The following is a 22,916-nucleotide window of genomic DNA, read 5'->3' as shown; positions in this document are numbered from 1 at the left end:
GCTAAACAAATGATGCAAAAAGGAGAAGCCAGGATACTGGATGTATATATTCAAAAAGACAGTCACTAGATAATCGATAATAGGTGGGAGACCTAACAAAGAAAGGAAATCAAACTGATGAAGGTCCAACTTAGACAACATAATGGGACAGTTTTTCCAACACTTGCACATCAATCCAGGTGGAACAGCACCAGCTCAGTGGGAGGACATCACTGGAACCACCAAGCTGATGTACGCCAACAACTGTGCCAATTTTACCACCAATGTGTCTGCAAGGTGAGCTCAGTAAACACCTGTGCAAGCATGTTCCCAGTCAACTTTTTTTCCTGCACTCTTGCACACGTCTGGATTTAGATCCAGCTGGTTTGTTTAATTCTTCTCTGTTCTCCTGCTATATCCAGATTCTGGCTGGCAGACTGTCCACGTACGGCGGAGGTGGTCACCTTTGCCAACCTGCTGTACAGGGAGCTAATGGCAGTCCCATATATGGCCAAGTTTGTTATTTTTGCAAAGATGAATGAGGCACGTGAGGGACGCCTGCGTTGTTACTGCATGACAGATGACAAGATGGACAAAACTCTGGAGCTGCACGAAAACTTCACCGAGGTGGCCCGTAGTCGAGACATTGAGGTGCGCACAGGGGCAAGGCCACAGAAAGCCAGCTTATTAAGGAGCGCAGTTGAACATGTGATTCGTTTTAAGTTCTCTAAAAAGTGGCGGCATCGTGGTGTGGTGGTTAGCACTGGTTCCTCAGACCAAGAAGGTCCTGGGTTTGAATGATGCTGTGTAAAGCAGGGGTCCCCAACTAAAATAACAGGAGGTTCACTACCTCCATCATCCAATCAATCTGGGTTCCGAACACTTTAAATGACCCAACAAAATTATTTTCTTTCATTTCTATTTAACATTTAATTAACAATATAGACTTTTGCCTTGTAACTACTGATCAATTATTCATATGCCATTAAATCATCTGCTGAACCGAAAAGTGTAATCCAGTTCAAGTACTAATATTAAACAAAAAACAATTTAACAATAAAATCATGCAATAATCTTTACCACATCTATTGCACATAACCCAACATTAAGGTGTCTTGATGCATGCTCAATCATCCAGGTAAATCCAAATCAAAAAAGTTGTTTCTGTTCATCTGGACGAACCGTTTTCAGTGGGAGAAACATTTCATTACTCATCCAAGTGACTTTTGAAGAAGAATGGGAAAAGGGAAAGACCACCTTTGAATCGATGAGCGGGCCTAAGGGTACATCTTTCGCTATCTTACAACGCTGTGATTGCAGCCATTCCCCAACTCTCTGTGAATGGTACTCATGGCCATTGATCAATGGTCTTTGATCAATGGGCTTTGATCAGTGGTTGTTAATCAATGGTCATGACAATTTGGATTTTAATGATTAAGAAACTGACCTCACAGCCCATTGTTCATTCAGTGGGCTAGTCATTGTGCAAAGGTACTGTTTGTAATGTTGGGGAAACCTGCAGTCAGCTGACACTAAAAAAAATCAGTTGGATGACTGAAAACACTACATCCAGATGAACAGAATAAACTTTTTGGGACAACATTAAGGTGCAAACAATTCACCTAAAAAAAACCCTAAATTTTCAGGAAAATTAAGAAGTGCTTTAAAACGGTGCAGTAAATATGTTTGACAAACTCAACACCATGTAACTTAAAACATACTGCAAAACAGTGCTGGCTCTCACTTCAGTGAGAGAAATTTGCATGTACATTTGCAGCTAGCATTTTAAAATTTGGGTGAAATGGGGTCAATGCAGTTCTTAAGCATGCATGCAAATGTTCATTAGTCAGCTGTGAGCGAATTTTGTCCATTCATCTTTAAATGTCAGATAGTCCACTATACATGCTTTTGATAAAGCCATCTTTTTTTACTCATTCAACTGTGCACCGCCAAGTCATCATTCTACTGTCGGCAAGTGCAAGCTCCCAAGCTGTAACTTAGCAACCTGTGTTGAAGGGCCCGCATTGGTTGTTCTTCTTTAGCGTTTTTTTTGGTGGTTGGTGGTGCAATACCGCCACCAGCTGGCTTGGAGTGTGGACTAGAAAGTCACTGATCCACATAGCTGCCCATCACGCCTGTTCAAAAGTCAGCCATGGCAGCCGGCAGGAATAAAATATCTAGCTACATAGTAAATGAGGAAATGCTTTGCGGTCTGGGGGAAAACCCTCTCGGGGTCCGGTTTGGGTCTGGAGACCGGGGGATGGAGACCCCTGGTGTAAAGTTTGCATGTTCTTCCTCCCACGGTCTGAAGACATGAATATGTTGAATTGTCCTAAAGTATGGGTGTCTGTCTCTGTGTGTTAGCCCTGAGATGGATCGGTGACCTGTCCAGGGTATACCTGTGTTGTTCCAAAAAGTGATTGCCTGCCAAAAACTGATTTCCAATGTTTCCGTGTATTTTTAATGTGTAATATCTTTACGCATGTTGGTAAATAGACTACAAAGGGGTTATATATAGAATTTAAAAATTATCTGTTTTTTCAAGTATCTTTATAACTCTGTGTTATTGTACTTACCGGTACATTATAACCAGTCCGGTCCTTTATCCCCACTTAAAGTATTTTTACAGAACTATTGTAATATTTGCTGCCATTTCTGCTGTCCAACTTAATCTTACAAAATACATTTTTAATGTTAATGAGATTTTTTTTAACTGCATAAATAAAGGTTCTATAAAAGTCGCTGCCAAAAACTGATTGCGGCTTCTACCTTGTTACACGAATGTTGTTTGTGGTCATCCATGAGGGATGCATTTGACATACTGTATGTTTCACATATTATAGCCCAACAAGTTACTTAAAGCAGTTTAAATACGAGCAATCAGTTTTTGGCAAATACCAGAAATCAGTTTTTGGCAGACAATCACTTTTTGGCACAACACCTGCTTCTTGCCCTTGTTTTTGCCATTTTTGTTATAGATTGCATTTGCTGCACCTAGAAAGACAATGGATCATTCTTTTGTTTGGGTTTTTTGGGTACAGCGTATTGTATCATGAGAAATCTGCATAAATTCCCTATGAACGAGTGCTTGTGAAATGTTATTAGAAAAAAAGCAGTTCCATTTTTCCCTTTTATGTTATATTTTCCACAGCTAATGGAGGGCATGCCTCTCTACCTGGAGTGTTCCGGGAACTTGGTGCCCATTCGGAAGGCCACTCAGCAGCCTCGTAGCTTCAGCTTCCAGGCCTTCCGAGATAACAGACTGCCTGTCTCTGTCAAGGTCTGTCCCTAGCTGCTTGTTCATATGCCTGCTTCTTTATCACTTGCTACGTGTTGCTACAGTATTGTGTGTTTGTTTGTGTGTGTGTGTATACATGTGCAAAAGTGTGTGTTGTTTAGTTTTTGGATACAGTATGTCAAGGACCTTCTCACCAGTTATTTACACTCATGAGCACCTGCCGATGACTCAAACACTGCGTTCATATGGTGGTTTTTGTGTTTGCTTTTCACTCTCATATCAGTGATGTAAACACGTAGGTAATAGTACAGTCCTGTGCTCACTCTGCAATCATTGCATATTAAACACAGCAGTATAATTGGTGCACTATAATTGCAATATGCTACCTTTTTTCATAGAGTTGAGAGATATTCCAGGCAGTAAAGTTAAGATAAACATTAGAAATATTGGAATGTCAGGTTGTTCATCGGATCTCGGGATTCTCAGTTTCTTCAGTTAGCTTTTGGCATGGTGTGTCATTGTGAGTCCTTTTGTTCTTTTTTCATTTTCATTGTGCTTTGTTTGTTTGAAATGTAAAGGTAATAAAAACCAGCAATCTGATTTGATAGGGTGTTTTTGTTTTGTGTTTAAGTTCTTTATCAAATGCATCATAATTTCATCTCTTTTTATTCCACATTACATTGATGACTTGTGTATTTGTTCTTCTATTGATCGTATATGTTATATATTGTGTGTACGAGCCGTTCCATGCCTGTCCCGTGACCATATTTATGTAATTTCCATATCACTGTTTTTCCGTTCATCTGTGTCTGTCGATGTGATAAGTCAAGTATTGTTCAGAATCAGCTTGATGAATACTGGTAGCCAAGCAACAAACAACTTACCTGTCTAGCTGTCAACTCTCTTGGGTAATTGTTTGCATGTCCTGTGACTCCTTCACTTTCTTTGCCTGCCTTCCTATCTTGCGGCCTTGCCTGTCTGTATGTGTCTGTCTCACTGTCTCTCTTTCTCTCTCTCACGGTCACTCTGTAACTGTCTGGTCTGACAGATGTCCAGGTAAAATGTGCAGGTAAATCTCTCCCTCTTGCCTGCCTGTGGACTGCTTCCATCCCTGTTTCCCCCTGCTTCTCGTCCCATGTTACTGCGCCACATGCTCAGGACAACTGTTAAGGGATCTAGTGCTCTTTTTGATTTTTTTTTCTTCTTCTTGCCCATCTTATCTTCCTCTATTCTATCTTTTCTGCTCAATTTCTCTTCCCGCTCTTCTCTGCTCATCCTTTTCTGTCTTTCCATTCTCCTCCTTTCCCTCACTCCACATTATTCTATTCTATTTTTCTTTCTTCGTCTCTGTCTACCTGTTTTCTGTCTATGTTTAGGTCAGAGACAGTAACAAGGATGCCTCCGGGTTTTTGTCTTTTCTGCGGAAATGCACCAAGTATGAGGACACACAACACGTACTGTGTAACCTTAATATAACCATGCCACCTTGTGTCAAGGTAAGAATTTGGTAGCAAACATGCACACATAATAAATAGAGATGATAAAAAGAAAGATCACGCACTGTGACCTTATCTCGATAGATGGTCATTTTTTTCAGGTTGTTCTATCAGACTGGGGCTTGTCCAAAATATATGTGTGTGTTACATATATTATTATGTATTATATGTAATATTTGCGCTTATTAATTTTGTATAGACAAAAAGAGATTCCATTAAAAAAATAAATGTACAATAATACAACTGAAGCAGTATAACATTACACAGTATCAGTTAATCCTTTTGACAAAGGGTTTACTCTTGGACTGACAGGCTACCTTAAAGGTATGGAGACTCCTTATTTTAAAGGTTTAAAGTGTTTTAATCTAGTCTACTGCATTTTACCTGGATTACTATTTTAATATCAACCATTACTTTGCCAGGAGTCTGTCTGAAGTGCTACATCTGTCTAATGTTACATGGGTCAAACATGGTGACATGGGTGTTTGTTAAAAGTTCAAAAGTTCTGTGTAAGGCGATTAATTATTGTAATTCTTTCAATTTTTTAGGTTGTTGGAAGTGAGGAGCGCAGACGAACTTTAACCCCTCTTGCTTTGAGAGAACGCTACAGTGCACTGAACGAGCCCAGCGTGGGTAAGTCCTTCAATGCTTGACCGTCAGCCCTCTCCGAATATACACACAGTGGAGATGGGCACTGAATGTTGCACTGCCACTTTACCCACAACCCTGCTTCTTACTCTGCCCTCTCTATTTTCCTGTCTCGTGTGCACGCATGGCACAACAACTGAGCCTTGGATGCAATGTACTGCTCTACAGTATCCCACTAAGTTTTTTGCAGTGCAGTTAGTGGAAACATATTGAATGTGCAGCCACAAGATGAGCAGTCGCCCCCAACATGACCTGAAATGGCTCCATGGCACATGGCAATTTAGCCTTTTTCTGTCCTGAGTGTCCTGGTAGCTGTGACAATCAATGAATGACTTCTGTGGTTGGTTTTGCATGGCGCTGGTGTCTCCACTGCGATTTCCAATGGCATGGCAGCAGATACTGTTAGCATTAGCACTATAGCTTAGCACTGAGAATGGGCAGGACCTCGCAGTGGAGCAAGACAGATGAGCCCTTATACTGGCCTGTGGTAACTAAAGAGAGTCAAGATGACCATTCTGATTGGTTTAAATGGTGCTGATGGCGAGTGAGGGTGAATGGATAAAGGCCTTTTCTGTCTATCAAATACACAGCGCTGCTATATTGCACCTCAGTCTCTATTTAATGGTTACTGAATGCTACTGTGGTTAGCAGGAATAGCACCTGAATGAACCCCAAATTATGACCTTTCCTTGTCAAATGATGTCCTAACCCTGAGAATTATATGGGTAAAAAAACACTGTTGTTGGTATTGCTTATTTCCTCCAACAGAGCAGTGCTTTTGTCAAGGTACGTATTGAAACTTAACTGTCTTTTAGGTACAGATGATGAATTGGAATAACAAGAAGAAAATGAGTCAATACTAGCCACCTCTTAATAACATTTGCTTCAACACTATCAAGTCTAAAAAGAGTCTTAAAAAAGTCATAAAAAGTCTAAAAAATTCATCCCAATTAAAAAAAATATTTTTTTCCACACATCAATATCTGTTTGACTTCCCAAATACGTTTTTGTGTAAAACAGTATACTATTAGGTCATTGAAACATCTTTTACTTGTGTGCTGTATTACATGTTTCTAAACTGTCTGTGTGTTTTTTTTCTCATTAGCCACAGTGAATGCCATGGAGAGGACTGAGCTCAAAATCAACATCATATCCGAACAGCTGGGTTTAAGCTGGGCAGGTTAGTCACACTGGATACTGTACAATCTGTATATAAAATGGATATATAGCCATTTGAAAAAGAAATTCAAAGCCACATTGTGAAAAACTAAATGCACCCTGATTGCTTCAATAGAAAATAGCTACAAAGTTGGACCATGCAATGCTTATAAAAACTGCAAAAAAAAAAAAACCCAAGAGCACCATCTCAAACTCTACAGGCCTCAGTTGGCAGTTGTTAAATGTTAAAGTTCATAATAACACAATTAGAAAAACACTAACGGGCTCAGGTTTGCAAAGTTACATTTGAATAAATGTCCTTTAGACAAACGAAACCAAAATGGAGACATTTGACCGTAATGTACAAAGCTACGTTTGGTTGAAACCGACCACAACAGATCAGCACTAACACCTTATAGCAGCTGTTATAACTCCTCTATATGCCTATATGCCTATATATATATATATATATATATATATATATATATTCACACCAGTGTGTGAATGCGAGAGTGAATGAATAGTGGCATTGTAAAGCGCTTTGTGTGCCTTGAAAAGCGCTATATAAATCCAATCCATTATTATTATATGTATATGAATCACATATGAGGCTATCAATGGTTCCTGTTAGTTTAGAAAATTAGGAAAAACACGTATAAGGGCAGGATTATGTTGTAACAGACACATCACTACTGTATTAGTGTACAGAGTTCCTCGGTTTCTCAGACGGATCAAAGAGTCGCTTATCACATACTGTTTGAAAACATCAAGATGGCAACTGAGAAAAGAACAGTTATTAACCAGTGGGTTAATGAGTCCTGGCTAGGTACATCTTTTAGATCCGGTCTATGATGTAGACCACTAAACCGAATATTAAGGAAACCCCTGCCAGTTGTTATTCGTCCAGATCAGAGATCCTACTTATGTTTGTCCTTCCTGTAGACCACACCACCGATGACCAGCAGGAGCCCACGTCTTGCTGTTTTGTGTTATGCTCCAACCCAATTATTTGGATTTAGCAAGTTTCTCATTATCAAAGTCTCCCATCCAAGTTGGTGACTAAGAACGAGCAACAGCTTTTACTAATATATCACAAATCTGCAGGTGTGCCATTATACTTAGATTATTCACTTCATCTGTGAGTGGTTATACAGTAGTATTTTGGACTTAGTTGTATAAATATGTGCTTTATGTTTCTTTCTATTCTTAACTGTGTCCATTAGAGTTAGCACGAGAGCTTCAGTTTGGTGTGGACGACATCAATAGGATCCGTGTGGAGAATCCAAACTCCTTGCTGGACCAGAGCTCTGCCCTGCTCAACCTGTGGGCCAGCAGAGAGGGCAAAAGGGCCAAGAGTAAGTTAGCACTATATCCCTTTAAAATTCAGACCAAACGATTAAAACTTTGACTAGTGCAAATATTTCTGTGTCGGGGCATCCTTATCTGTGCATGTGACAGATATTTAAAAAGAAAAGTTGAGTGATAAATCGTGGAACCTTTGCCTCTCAGTGGAGAGCCTCTACTTTGCTCTGAAGAACATCGATCGTGCAGATATTGTAACCTCTTTGGAGGGTCAGGCTCCGCAACCAGCACCTGGTTCTTCAGAGGAGGGCGCCTGTCGGCTTGGTGACCGCGACTCCACTCTGTTGTCCCCCAGTGTCATTAATGGTAAGATACAGGAACACATTAAACATCCTACACACAGGACATATAAGAAGGGTCAGTTCAACATTTTTTTTAACAAATTACCTCTTTACGGTTAATTAGCAAAGATATGCTGTGCCTTAATTTTGTATTTTGTATTGTTAAATAGATTGACTTCTCTAGCTACATGTGTTGTAATTACAGAAAACAAAGGGTTCAATACTTTTTATGTTTATTGCAAGACTGATGTTCTCATGATGGTTTGTAACCGTCAGAAATGGAAAGTTTTCAGGAATTTCCTGTTCAAGAAGACTTTAGAGGCAACAATAATGAGAGGCTCAATTTACTGTGCAAGTGCAGTATCTGGTGTACTTGGTCATTTCCAAATAGATACATCCACAAAATATCAGGAAATGCAGATGTAAATGGAAAAAACACGGTGGGACCCCACAAAAAGTTGCAGAAAGCATAGAGCGGAAATTATTTCCTAAAAAAAGTCTTCACTGCCAAAAATCAGAGACTAAATTCTTCAGCCCAAGAAGGTGAGGCTTTTATTCTCATTTACTTTCCACCTCTGAAAACCCCTCCTTGCCTTCTCTGAGTCTGGGTAACAGCCACTTTACCTTGTCTCTGTTGCCCCACAAGAGATCACGGACACAAGGCCATCGCGCCTAGTGCGCAAGCCACGTGTTATTAGACCCCCGTTTTTCAGAAGGGGTAAGTTGAAGGGAACTTGGGTTGCATGGTGGTTTGCTGCTCATGACCTGTAGTGCACATGATGATGATGATGATGATGATGAAACCAATGATAATGATTCTCAAATACCATTTTTGAGGTCTCAGGAATGGTGTCATTCTTCCACCATGAAGCAAGCTTTTTGCAGCATGCAGTAACACCGCCTCTCCTCACTGGGGCACACATCATTTTATTTTCATTTTTTTAATTTATTTTTTACTTTTTCTTTTTACGTTACACTTTTTCACACCTCATACTTGAGCCCTAAACATGATGCCATTTATTCTTCTGACTCAATATGAGAAACGAGGATAAGTCACTTTTTCTGACAGGGGTTTAAGTCGTCTGCAAAACAGCCAACAGTTAACGTATGGGTAACGTTCGAGATTTTATAGATTACATGTGGGTGTATGTGTGGCTCTGCGCGCGTGTGTGTACACATACATGCACGTGTGTGTGCATACACGCCCTTATGTGTCCTGTCTGGGATGGATACACTAGTCAAAAGTGGCGCTGGTGCACAGATGACAGTGTGCTCTGGGCCTCCATACCTTGTTTCTGTCCCTGCCTCTTTCTTTCTCTTTCTTCTGTCTGAGAACAAGATAAAATTTCACCTGTCACGTTGTGCTTGATCGACAGCAGACATTGGTCCCCAGCGACAATGTCTTCTTGCAGTCTTGAAATTTTGTCTTTTCCTCGGGATCCTGTCCTACTTTCTGTCTTTTTTTTTCTCTGAACCTGTAACATGTCATATCTGCTGCCCAGCTGCCCCGCTCCTCCTCGTCCTCCTCCCTTCTCTTGCTCTTCTTCCTCCTCACAGCTCTTCCTGTCCGACCTCTGACCTCATATGACCTCATGTTGACCTCTGGGCCTCCTCTTCTCTTGTCATCTTATTTTCCCGCGCTCCTCCCTCGTTCAGTCGAGTGGGGACCCTCTCCTCCTCTTTAAAACAGCTCTGTGTGTGTACTACAGTTTGTGCATGTGCATGCTGCATGCTTTGCTGTTCCAATATCTGTGTGTGTCTGTGCATGTGTGCACGTGTGTGTGTGTGTTTCAGACTTATTTATTCAAAGTAAGTCAAGTAAAAATGACATCATATAGCCGAGCTTGAAATTTATTCATACTTTTTCTAGTTTTCTTCCAAGATTATAGAGAGTAAGTTCAATATTTTAGTTACACAAAAATATTTTAAAATTCATTTTAACCCCAACACAAGATGGCCATTTGTAAAGGTGTGCGTGGGTGTGTGTGTTTGTGCGTTTGAGCACAGAGTTTCTTGAACAGAATAACGTTTGCTGTTTGTGACATCTTTTATGTGCATGGCATGCTTTCAATGTATGACGTTTTCTTCACAGTGTAAAATATTTTCTCTGTTCATGGATGTATTTCAGTCTTTTATTTAACGCTATATTAACAAACAAATGTTTTCTTTTTCTTTTTCCTGTAAAATAAATGGTGTGTGTTTTTTAATGCTACGCTATAACACATGGTCAGCTGCATAGCACATAATGCTCAACATACAATGTTGCTGTGGTGGTCTTCATTCATGGGCAAAATAATCACATGTTTGGTAAGTTACAATTTGAGTGGTTTAACACTTAACCATTGTGTAGTTGGTTTGGCAGTTACTATATGTAAAATTAAAAGAGCTAAATCCAGTAACCAATGAAAAAAAATGCCATGAATTATCTATAACTAAATTTTCTATGCAGTATTTTTTTGCCCAAGTCTGATGATGGCCTTGCTGCTAACATTGTGTGAACGTTATTTGCCAGCAGGGATTTTACTGTGAGGTGTGTGTTGATTCTGGTGTGTATGGTTTTTTTGTACATCCGAGCGTCACCTGTGAGCTAAAAGTGTGTGTCCTCCTTGTGTGTTTTTAAATGAATGCAGTGTTGTGCGTTTATACATGTATGTGTGCGTGTGAGTGTGTGTTTGCTGTGGTAAAGTGTGCTGTGTAGTGCTCTTCTCTTCTGTTTCTTGTACCATGAGATTCTCCGTGGAGTTTATTTGTGCTTCACTACATTTTGTGCCTTTGACACCTGTGTGAGTGTGTCTGTGTTTCAGCAGCAGGAGTGAAGGGAAGGGCTAACCCACATTCATCTAACTCATTCTAACTCTCATTCTAATTTTGATTCATTCCCTCCTTGCTCACCTCATTCTGATGCCACCTCTGATCATTCTGGCCCTGTACCATCCCAGAAACACACACATGTGTACCCACACAATGGACCATTGTTGCATAAACTCTGAGAGACAATTACTTTACACAGTAAAGGTGTATTTTACCCATTACAGTGTTGTGGATCACATCAGAAAAGGTTTAGATTTTTAGCTCCATAGATGTGCGTACTGTGATAATTAGTATTAGTGTGTCATTGAAATATACAGAAGTAGATTTACTGATAGTACAACAAGGTAGAATTGCTATGTTGCTTTACTCAGTCGTTTTTTGCCCATAGCCTCATTACTACATTAAATTATGGTTAAATGAACAAAAGTAGCGGTGCATGAAGGTCTAAGAAACTTTCTGTGGTAACTTTCAGATACGTCTCACTTTAAACTGTGTTTTGTTTCCACAGATGAACGTCAGATCATTTTCCATTTAGTACAAAGAGATATCAGGATGCCTTCTTGGTGGGCATAAATTCATGACTGATTCTGTTAAAAGTGTATTTAAAAAGATATTACACATTAAATGCTAATAGGGTTTACACACTTTTTTTGTATTTAGTTCATGTGTACTGTCCCTGATGCCAGGATATAGTGAGGATCAGGAATTAACATGTTTCATTGCACAAAGACATTTGAACTAAAAGTATTATTTTGAGTTTAACCTCATACTATACTCATTCTGTGGGTTGTCTATTCGGCCTGCAACCTCACATTACAGCACAGCCTCTACTTTGTGCTTTACAGTGGTTTATCATTGTGATCTGTCAGTGTGCCGTTCTTTGTTTCATATGGGTGAAATACAACTTTACTGTTAAGTCTCTATTCATCTGAACTCACTGACACACTAGTTTATTAAAAATATTTTGTTAACGGAATTAACTAATCCAGATTTGTGTCAAAATATAAGTGTTACCATGTTCAAGTATCACCAAAGATCAACATATGGGTTATAAGCTTCGAGTTAAATGAAATGTGAAAAATATGAAAAATTTTACATTCAGAATGTTTTATTATTATTATTATTATTATCATTATTATTATTAGATATTATTATTAGTAGTAATATAAAGTAAATGTAAAAATAGTCTTAAAAAATAAACAATGAAAAAAGACATTAAAATGCCACTTCCTCAAAATATATTTTTAAATGTATATTTAATAATTTTTAATTATTTATCAAAGAAAATAAAACAAGCTTTGAAACGAAAATCTCAGATCATGTCAAATCTCAATGAGATTACATAAAGATTCTAACAAAAATTTGAATTTTCTTTTTAAAATATGTATGATATAAATTAGAACCAACTACAGTGTGTGATTGTGAATTTGACTGTGTGCTTTTGTGCGTCTTTTTGTCAAGTAGTCCAACAAGCTGCATAATAAGTGTCATCCTGGAACTAATAATAGAAATGTGTAAACCAATCTAATTGGATCTAATATAATCAACGACTTAGTCAACGACTTATGATTTAGCAGGATAAGATTAAACAACACATCATGCAGTGATTCTATTTTTTTTAGTTACCCTTAGATTAAAAGTTGTGTGGTGTGTGTGTGTGTGTGTGTGTGTGTGTGTGTGTGTGTGTGTGTGTGTGTGTGTGTGTGTGTGTGTGTGTGTGTGTGTGTGTGTGCATGTGACTTGTTTTATTTGTTTATTTTTCTGAGTGGGTGCTGGGCAGGGGATCTTTTGCGTACAGACACATGAATGCATGACTCTGAGTTGCAGCTGCAGTCGGGGAGAATGCGGCAGTAACTTGCATTTTCTTTTCCAGAATTTGCAAGATGCTGCTGATTCCCCCGCAGAGACTTGTGACAAGGGTTGGAACGATAAGCGATGTTTCATTACATGTTTGGCAATTGTATCACAGCTGCTACTTTAGCACCGGAAACAAAATTTGTGCAATCCTCTATGTGGAAAATCCAGGCTTTACCCCAATTAAACCTACCTTGAAAAAAAAATTATAATAAAATGTTGATGTAAAGCAAAAAAGGATGAAAATTTATACTAAAGAGAGTAAAGCCTTAAATTATTAAAAAAGAATATCGTGCCAACCCCACAATCAATTAAAGAACCCTACACTCATCTTTCTTTTCTCTTATCGAGAAACAGTTTCTGTTCTGCAGATTCACTTTCCGAAAGTGGGAGCAAGCTAGAGCCCAGCATCACTCACCTCACAAACAATGGATGACTCACCAAATTCTTTTATCTCTCACCTCACAAATTGCTGTGTCCCAATGACAGTTACCTGAATAGCTCTGCAAACTTGAAAAGAAATTTTTTTTTATTCGATTAGCCAAAGTAACAGTTTTTGAGTAATATCATTGTGTTCTGCCTTTTAGATCGAAAGCGTGAAAGCAACATGTTGGCTGGGATTAACTGAGAGTCAAGTCAGAATTACTGGCTTAGCATCAAGGCATCTTAATCCTAAATTAGAATTCTAAATTGTGATTGATAAGTAATTGATTAAGAGAAAGTCTTTTGTCTTGGTATATTGGGACAGAGCTGAGCCCCACTGTTTCCCTGGTAGGTTGGAGAAACAGTTGTCCCACCACCTCCCCATCCTCTCAGTGGCTGTGCCTGCTTGGTGTTAGTCTATCTCTTGTCTCGCTCCTGTTTTCCCTCCAGGTTATGGGCTGGTGCAGGAGGAGCTTCTGTCCCCGGCCTCCATGCAGTACAGCTTGCCATCTCCACTGGGCGTGGAGCCCTACTGGCAAGAGGTCTCCAGCCTCGAGTGCGCCCCCATTGCCACCACAGAGGAAGATACATTAATGGAGATGTCGGACGTTCAGGTGTGGCCAGCAGGGGTCAGCCCCTCTCTGGTTACAGTGGAGGACTCATCACTAGAGGGAAGCAGTCGGGCTGACGACTCAGAGGGCGCCACACTCTCCTTACCCTGCAGCTTGGGTCGCCCAAGCAGTGGAGCCAGCGGGGCCAGCGGCTCCATCATGGAGCTGGAGGAAGAGGAGGAGGAGGAGGAGGAGGAAGGGGAGGTTGAGGAGGAGGAGGCACCACAGGAGCCAGCAAGTGCACTGGCGGAAAGGGACAGGGTGAGAGCCAGTGGTGCCGTTCCCAAGGTCAATCTAAATGGCCAGCTGGGAGGTCAGAGGTCGGACGTGAGGAGAGTGGAGAGTGTGGCTGTAGGAGGAGGAACAAAAGGAGGAGGTGGAATGGTAGGGCTGGGCTCAGTGGAAGGGATTTCTGTTGTTTCAGGCCAACAGGTGTACTCCCAGAGGTGTGAGATAACGGGGCTGGGTCGAGCTACAGAGCACAACGGAGACAACCGGTAAGTCAACTGTGTGTGATCGCCATCACTCTATATTTGTTTCTTTTCCACTGCCTGTACTCAGAATTAACATATGTGCTTTCTTTGTTTCCCTTCCCTCTGGTCTATTCACATTCTGCTTTTCAGGATGGTGGGAGGAGGAGCATTTCAACCCTACATGCCAGACAAGGACTCCCTACAAGGCTGGGTGGGCTCGGTGTCATCAACGCGTGACGGCAACGTGCCAGGCTTGCACGTGGCCCAGGAGGCTCTGCTGACTCCGGTGTGTGACACTGGTTACTCTCATGTGCTGCGTGGGCGCCTCCTGCAGGGCACGCAGCCCTTTGACAAGGGGCTGGGCTTCTCTCATCAGGAGGCAGGCCAGCGAGCTTGGGAACAGGAGCAGAGGCGGGGACAGGTCAGGTTGCAACGCCGACCACCTGCCGCTCCCTGCGCCTGGAGGGGGAACATCTTTTCCATGTTTTCTTTTTTTAATGATCAACCGGGAAGATCGTCATTCAGTTTGATTTTTTTTAAAAAAATCATCAACAGCTTAATCTCACTGAACGATCATCAGAACAGATGATTGACCACAATCAGTCACAGAACCAGAGCAGAATGATGTGTTGCACAGCTCAACACATCTAATGAAAAGCTGCCCATTAATATGATTTAACATTTGTGATTGAGAACACCTTGTTAAGAATTAGAAATGGATTTTATAAATATATATAAATTGTGGCCTTTTTTTTCTTAACAGAGAGAGGAGAAGGAGGAGTATGTTGCTGAGGCACAGTTTGTTGAAGAACGTGGAAATGCACTTGCTAGAAAGGTGAGTCACTTTGTGGGTATTTTTCATTTGCAGTGAATCATGGTCATACCAACATTATAATTGTTGTTTATTTGTTATGAGTTTTGTGTAATTTTATTTATTCACTTATTTTGAGTTCAGCTTTCATGGTGGATTTGCTCATTTCAGTCTAGTTTTGATTGTTCAGTTGCTTTTTTTGAGTTTACCTATTTTTCATGGTGACATTTGGGTGCTTGTCATGGGCAAAATGTAAGTAATTCCAAGAGACATTACAATGCAAAACCTTGACTCACAGCAGTGAAATGTCTTTGTGCATATTGCGTTGACATATTTGACCAAACTGACAAATACTAAAACATTTGCCAAAGGTCTTTGGCTGCACAAAGGGAAGGATTGTGACTCTGCAACCAGTGCAGATGTGCTTGCCTGCAAAGCTCCAAAATTCAACAGCACATAGCCTGCCGGACTTTCTGAAAAGTTGCACAGGGAAGTTGCAATGGAGTTCACTATGAACAGGAAGAATTGGGGAAGTATAGTGAAAGATCAGAAAAGCAGCAAATGAAGTTGGACATAAAGGGATGGAGGTGGTCATCAACTACACTAAGTAGGCTGTTGGTCAGTCAGTATTCACCGGCTGAAGGTGTCCCAAGAAAATATCCCTGCACCATTACACCATCGACTCAAACCTGAACCACTGATGTATGGCAGGATGGAGCCATGCTTTCACGTTATTTGCATAAAATGTGGTCCCTGCCATTTTATCTTGTGTTCGAAAGACTTATGAGACCAGACATTTTTCCAATGTTCTTTCATCCAGTTTTGATGAGCCTGCAAAGACAGTAGCGTCAGTTAGCTGCTGGTGCGGTCTTCTACTGATGTAATCAGTCTGCTTAAAGATTCAATATGCTATACATTCAGCACTTCTGCATACTTTGGCTGTAATGAGCCACCTTTCCCCCTTATATAAGTTTGAAGGACTCTGGCCATTCAGACCATTGGAATAGGACAATCATCGCTCTATTCTATTTTTTTTTTTTAATTGAATTTATTTATTTTCTGTATATTTTCAGTTCTAGTTCATTTGGTAAAAATTCTCACTTGTTTTAGTTTTAATTTGAACTTTAGTTGAAACCTTCTTCACACCTACTTTCAGTTTTAGTTAACACTGATAACCTTTTGTCACACCCAAGCACTGCAAACCCCGTGCTTTTTACTGTGAGTTATTCACAAAGCCTGGCCAACAGGGTGGGAAATTAACAGCAGCCACAAGGCAAATGTTGACAGCAGATATGAACTTAAACCAATTATGATTCAGAGATCATCATTAAAAAAAAGCTTTTTAAAAATGACATTATAAAAACGGGCATTTGTATGGCATGAAATCTTTTGTGACTGATTGGCTGATTAACTGTGAAATGATGGTAAATTTGTGAGCCACAGCGGCCAGGTGGGCAGACAAGTTAGTTTCCTGCTCTGGTTTCACATGGAGGCTTCAGCCGTTAACTGGTCCAAGTGTTGTTTCCTTCCTTCCTTCCTTCCTTCCTCCCTGCCTCCTTGCTCCAGGTGGCGGTGGATGTGAGAAAGGGCGCTCAGTCAGTGCAGCGCAGCAGTCTGCGGAGAGTTAAACACTGAAATACACTTTCTGCCCATCCCTTCAGGTATGGGACACAAGCACTAGTGCATCCCAGTGCTTGGATAGATGCCTTCTACGGCACCCTGTTGGAGCCTGTTAGAGCCTAATCATCTCTCATACGTCGTTTTGTCTCATTCGTTAAACTTTGGCAGTGATTTTATAGAAGCTAAGACTAATTTAGCCCATGTGATGCATATCTACTGGTGTACTCCTTGTCTCTGTTTTGTAGGACCGGAAAGCCACTGCCAAACCATCCTCCACGAAAACACGACCGGACCGCAGAGGAAAATGAGCATGGAGGAAGTGCAGACTATTTAAAAAAACAAAAAAACAAACAGAATCATCCTCAACCTGTGACCATGGAGCACCACAAAACAAAATAGAAGAGGAGAAAAAAAAACAGGAATTAAACTTGTAGTTTTATAATATTTGTAAAAAAAAAAAATCAACTAGACTAAGGCATGACGATACCGTTTCTTTTTCTTTTTTATACAAAAAAACATAAATGTTAGTTAAACAACTAAGAAAAAAAAAAGCAACAAAGTGCTTCCTGTGAACTGTAATCGCATGATGACTGCTGGTGCATGCCCTTTTGAACTGTCATTATCTACAAACTGAAGGGGTACAAGGTACGGGGGCGGACCCACATAAGGGTTACAGGCTTTTTTTAAGGGCCTTCTTTCCCCCAACTGGAGTGGTTTGTTTCAGCAAGTTGAGTCTAATAACACTACAGCCAAAAAAAAGAAGTCCCTCAATGGATGGTTCTCTATACAGCTAAGCCTCTGCTGAGCCTCCCAACGCTTCTTTCACTGGACCCTTTGCCCTGTTATTCTAAATGTGATATATGCACTCTATGCTACGTGGACATGTGTCAGTGTGTGTATGTGTGTGTGCGTGTATTTTTCTCTACCGCATGTGTTTCTTGCTTCCGGCTTGGCGCTGAGCCCTTCCCCATGATTGGCTTGTTGTCCCTGTAATGTCACGGCGTGCTCAGCGCTGGAATGAGAAAGCCGCCGTGCTGCCCTGCTCGTGACTTCTTGTCCGCGTGCGTTTTTTTACATTTTTAATTTTTTTTCCTTTGTGGATGAAGATCGCTCCTCATTGTTTCTTTGGGACTCGTCCACTTTGGGTTTCAGCTTTGTTTGACTGCGGATGAGAAATGAACCTCTAGCTCCCCTCGTGTTTTCAGGGGGAATGTTTTCAGACAGCGGGAATGTTTTCTTTGGAAAAAGCGTGGGTGCTCGATTGCATTGTACAGCAGCTCTGAGGGCACAAAGCTTGACTTTCTATTCCCTCAAGCTTTTCTGTGCTCTTCCATTGCTTTTTTTGTTTTCTTTTTTTTCCCCAGTAGCGTACTTTACCTTCACCCATAATCTATCAGTAGCCTCAGTCTATATGCAGTCAAATCACAGTCCTCTCCCATCAGCATCTAAAGGTCCTCCAAACCCTCTGTGCTCCCTCTTTTATCTGCTTGCAGTGGCTGTAGCGCATCACTGTTGAATTTTTGAGTCAATATTTCAAATTGTGGTGAAGAAAACATGAAGGATCTCATTCGTGTGACGATGCCGTGATTTGAGGATTTCTAAGCGAGAGTGAAATGGCAGACAGGTAGCACTGTGATCGTCTTATTAACACTGACCCCAGACTCGTGAACTGTCAAGACCCACATTCATATATAGCACAGGCAAAAGCACAGAAACATATATGAACACATTTCCAGAAACACACAAACATAGATCACACGGTTAAATAATTATTGCCTGGTCAGTGTTGTTGTTGTTGTTTTTTTCTTGTTTTCTTTGGAGTTTGCCACAGCAATAATACACAGAAACAAAAAAACATGAAGATGGAACGGCAACTGTAAAAGACTGGTTTCCTCAGAGAAGACACAAACTGTATCTGGATGAACAGCATTTGGCATTGAAGCTCGCCCTTGAAGTGAGTGAGTCAGGACGTACTGATGCAAGATGAGATGACTCAGCTGTAGCAGTGCGAGACCTTGGAGGCCGGAGAGTGTTTGTGTTTCAGCACTTAACGTAGCAAAATATAAACCAGGATATCTTCATTTAATATCTGTTAAGAAGCTTGCTGCTGCCATGAGGCGGAATCCACCGAACTCTGTTTTCCTTCTTTTTTTCCCTGGATAATTCAACTTGTGTTTCTGTAAATCATCAGCTCATCACCTCTGAAACACTTTATGCAGAAACTGGTTGGCAGCAGCATGAAGGAGTTACATCATAGTAGCACGCATTTCCTTAAAATCACCTATATCTCCCATAAGTACTGTAAATGCTACTGTAGCCTGAATGAGTGAGACCGGATGAATGAACACATTGGTTATACATCACGCAAATGCACTTACTTTCCACGCCCAGTCCATGCACGAGAACCTCATGGGATAATAGCACGTTTTCCACTGTTACTTCACTCAGGTTTTCAGTTCTGCTCTATCAGAAAGAACAAAAGATGTTTGTTTCTAAGTTCTGAGTCATCCTCTCAAAGACAAATATGGGACACAAGTGAGCGATTTAGAGTTTTCTGTTGGGGCTGTTTGAGGTGGGATGGTGATGCGTGGGCTTTTTTTGGTTTGGTTTTTTACTTTTTCTTGGTGGAGCAGGGTGGTTTGGTGCAAGTGTGTGTGTAGTTTAGTTGTGTGATTCACATTAGACCAAAAAACACTGAGTGTGTGGTCAGTGCCAGCATGTCTACTTAACCTCGCTGGTGCGCTGCTCCTGCTGTGACACCACTGTTGGTTATTTTTGTCTTTACTCATTTTTTGTTTGTTGGTTGGTTGTTTTTTTGTCACAGATTGGAAAAAAAAAAAGCCAAATAAATTTTGTTGAAGCACAGGCAAAAGATTTTCCTTTCACCAGATAAATATAAAACAATTATCTTCTCATATGTATACCTTCAATTGTCGATGCACGTTATTGTGTAATCTTACCTAATCGGCCATTATGCTGAAGATAAAGTCAACAAATGACAAACAAGACGCCCACTCGACTTCACAGCTCCCACAATCACTCTGTTAGTCTTTAAGACTTTTACTGTATCAGCACAAGAATGGAGGTTGGATCCAGATGTTTTATTTCTGTGTTGAGGTTTTAATCCTTAAGATTAATACTCTAAAAAATGTATTTTGATGCTGTTAAAGGTCAGAGGTTTTTCAATTTGCATCCCTTAGTAGATTAGTTTTATTATCAGCAGCAAGAAACTGGTTCATGAAAAAACTGTGTGACCGTAGTGGATGTAAAATGGTGGATGCATGCAACAGTCCTAAAGTTTAGTGCTAATCCCATGATTTTGTTGGAGCTCTGATTGAACTGTTGCTTTTCTTTTGTATGTGAAGAAACTTTGGAAAAATGTTTGCACTTAATTGATATACTATATTTTTGAAGTGACTGCAAATCTGGTCACTGACATTTTATAAAAGAAATTGGCCATAGCTCCCATAATCTCACAGTATGTCTCACCCACTGATTTGTAGAGACCCACTTTGAAGCTTCAATTTCAGCATTTTGGTTGTTAATTTGTGTTTCCTTGGAACCAGATGGCACAAGCAAGGTTTGGATCTGGCAGGAAAAACCAAGGGACACTGCACACGTTATCGTTTATTTATTTATCCACAATCTGTCTGGTTTGCAGTGTGTAATTAGAGTTAGGTTAATTGGTGATTCTAAATTACCCATGACTGTAAGTGCAAATGATTGTTTGTCTCTATGAAATCATCAACCCCCATATTGGTTCATTAAGCAAGACTAGCAGTAATTGCCTTCACTAACAAAGTAGTTGTTCAAACAACAAGATTTCATTGTGTTTTCCTAAAGTTTTTAACTTGTGTAGCATGAATTAAAACAAATTTCACTCTACAAATTTAAATAAATCACTTCAAGTCAATGTAAGTATACTACGTTGATCCAACGTAATCTGATTACATTAAACCACCAAATGCCAAATGTGTTGGTTTGACATGGTCAAAAATGGGTTATTGTACTTGGTTAAATCACATGGAAATAGGTGCCATGATTAAAATGTGTTCATCCCACAACAGATTTTTTTGAGTGTAGTCAGTACTCTTAAAACATGCTTACTTCCCCCAGAGGCATCAGCCAAGACTAAAATCTTAAGGATCATAACTTTGACTTTAAGGAGCTGTCTTCCTGCTTAACTTCCTGCTTAGTCACATTTGAAATCCTGAAAAAAAAAAGTCTCCACAAAGCAAAATGATGTATGAAGTAGTTTAATTATGTTTCCATACATAGATCATTTGGATTTGCCGTCTGAATTAAACTTGCCTGTGATCCTGTGCACTTCCCCAGTGTTTGTATGTACAGTATGCGAGTGTTTGTGAGTGTGTGTGTGTGTATGATGATGATGATAATGATCATGATGTTTGGTTCCAATTCTGGTTGGATCAGCGGGAAGAAGAGAGACCGCAATTTCCCAGGCATGTGATCTGAGAGGACGTGTAACCTACAGCAATGTATTTTAAAGAGTATTGTAAAATTTTAACTGTTGCAAAGAATAAAGATCACCTATACTCCTTTAGAATGGATACATGACAATGTAAACGCAATATCATATTACTCTATCCTAAGGAATGCAACTGCGCACATGCACAAAAAAAAGATGTTTTTATGAAAATATATGTATAAATATATGACAAAATATATTTAATTAGAATGCTATGCACCCTCATAGAGTTATTATGGATGTTCTTTAAGCATTATCTAGACTAGGCCGACGTCCACGTCATGGGGAATGTAGAGGCTTTGTAGCTATGACCACTTGTTTTCTTTTCTTTTGTATTGTCCCGGAGAGAGGATAAACCAACGTGAATATGTATACAAGCCTTTCAATCAGAGTCATTCTGACATGAAGATATGTATAGATCATCTTACCCTGTACACCAGCTCAAACCATTTACAAGAATTAATAAACAAAGATGTGACATAAATGTGGTGTGTTGTTTTCGCAGCAAGTGCATTTAAGTGCCGTCTTTTTACTCTGTGGATGTATCACTGAATTGGTACCGTCTCACACCTCAAGACACAGACGTGTGTCCTGGATGTCTGAGAAGTTACAAACATGCATCTTCTTAATGTTTTATTCGACAGATCCAATAATTTTATGCAATATTTATTCCCTTCTTATGCATCTGAAACCTTATTTTCGAGGAAAATGTCCCAAAGCTACGGAAGCGTAGAGCTGCCACCCAGGCAAAAGAAAAATACAAGTGTATCACGTTATAACGTGAAAAGTTTATTGTTCTAACAAGATACTATCATGTTTGTACAATATACTTTTCACGTTTGAACAACATAATATCACGTTATTACAATATACATAATTATCACGTTCGTACAATATAAATATTATATTGTACAAACAGGAAAAGTATCTTGTTAGGACAATAAACCTTTCACGTTATACCGTGCTACACTTGTATTTTTCTTTTGCCTGGGTGGCAGCTCTACGCTTCCGTACAAAGCAGTTGCACATACACAATACATACATACACGAGAACTTCAGATATCTCACGTCTAATTGTTCTTTTCCCCACAAAGTGGTGATTGAATAAACGGGATTGGCTTCAGCTTCTTTGAATCGTCAGTTTTTAGTGTTAAGCAGTTAAGAAAGAAGAAGGAAGAAGAAAGATCCTTTTGGTCTGCCAAATGTACAAATATGCACAGACTGCTAATTTATTGTACTGTCATGTATGGTTAAAAGGCTGAAGAAAGAAACTCAAAAAGAGCATGATTAATATTTTTAACTATCACAGTGTTTTCTCTTCATAAATATGTTTTTACTGTAGTTGATCATATACTGATTTGTGGAATGTGCTTAAGAATGCCATTTACGCTATCATCCACTGTAAGTATACAAACTGAACTTCTTTGTCATTGAAATCACTACATTTCCATCCCGTTGTAGAAATTTGCATGATTGTAGCCTACCTCTGTGTTGGTTTTGAAAATCTTTTGTACATTTTGAACAGTTGTGCATTTTAATCGCACGACAAATGTCTTATAAAATGTGTTTGCTGTATATTTTTATTGTTGCTGTTGCTGTAAAGTGTTCTTGCAGAAATGTACCATTGCATGTATTTGATTGCTGCAGATTAGGAGGAAGGAA

The 22,916-nt window shown here is 39.9% G+C and overlaps 1 protein-coding gene across 9 annotated transcripts in view; it reads left to right on the top strand.

Moving 5' to 3' along the window:
* Nucleotides 1-21,856, top strand: part of ank1b (ankyrin 1, erythrocytic b) — a 77,956-nt gene extending 56,100 nt beyond the window's left edge. For 2 of the 9 annotated variants that reach the window (XM_086300383.1, XM_086300381.1), the window contains 14 exons: nucleotides 180-276; nucleotides 402-630; nucleotides 3,131-3,259; nucleotides 4,594-4,713; nucleotides 5,262-5,346; nucleotides 6,467-6,541; nucleotides 7,743-7,874; nucleotides 8,029-8,187; nucleotides 8,809-8,880; nucleotides 13,701-14,358; nucleotides 14,485-14,620; nucleotides 15,098-15,169; nucleotides 16,712-16,806; nucleotides 17,011-21,856. In XM_086300383.1, coding sequence (XP_086156509.1) covers nucleotides 180-276; nucleotides 402-630; nucleotides 3,131-3,259; nucleotides 4,594-4,713; nucleotides 5,262-5,346; nucleotides 6,467-6,541; nucleotides 7,743-7,874; nucleotides 8,029-8,187; nucleotides 8,809-8,880; nucleotides 13,701-14,358; nucleotides 14,485-14,620; nucleotides 15,098-15,169; nucleotides 16,712-16,780 — 2,033 coding nt within the window. In that variant the 3' untranslated portion in view covers nucleotides 16,781-16,806; nucleotides 17,011-21,856. Of the gene's footprint in view, nucleotides 1-179; nucleotides 277-401; nucleotides 631-3,130; nucleotides 3,260-4,593; nucleotides 4,714-5,261; nucleotides 5,347-6,466; nucleotides 6,542-7,742; nucleotides 7,875-8,028; nucleotides 8,188-8,808; nucleotides 8,881-13,700; nucleotides 14,359-14,484; nucleotides 14,756-15,097; nucleotides 15,170-16,711; nucleotides 16,807-17,010 lie in introns of all 9 variants that reach the window. The other 7 variants (XM_086300378.1, XM_086300376.1, XM_086300379.1 and 4 more) reach the window with 6 other exon arrangements.
* The last annotated feature ends 1,060 nt before the right edge of the window (nucleotides 21,857-22,916 follow it).

Source organism: Aulonocara sp. 'chitande type north' Nkhata Bay, linkage group LG7 (genome assembly GCF_057382095.1).
Source record: "Aulonocara sp. 'chitande type north' Nkhata Bay isolate Kocher_YH1m ecotype deep benthic linkage group LG7, A_spYH_male_GT1.1, whole genome shotgun sequence".
NCBI classification, from domain to species: Eukaryota; Metazoa; Chordata; class Actinopteri; order Cichliformes; family Cichlidae; genus Aulonocara; species Aulonocara sp. 'chitande type north' Nkhata Bay.
The sequence above is the reverse complement of the archived record's forward strand: the minus strand, read 5'-3'. Positions and strand labels throughout refer to the sequence as shown.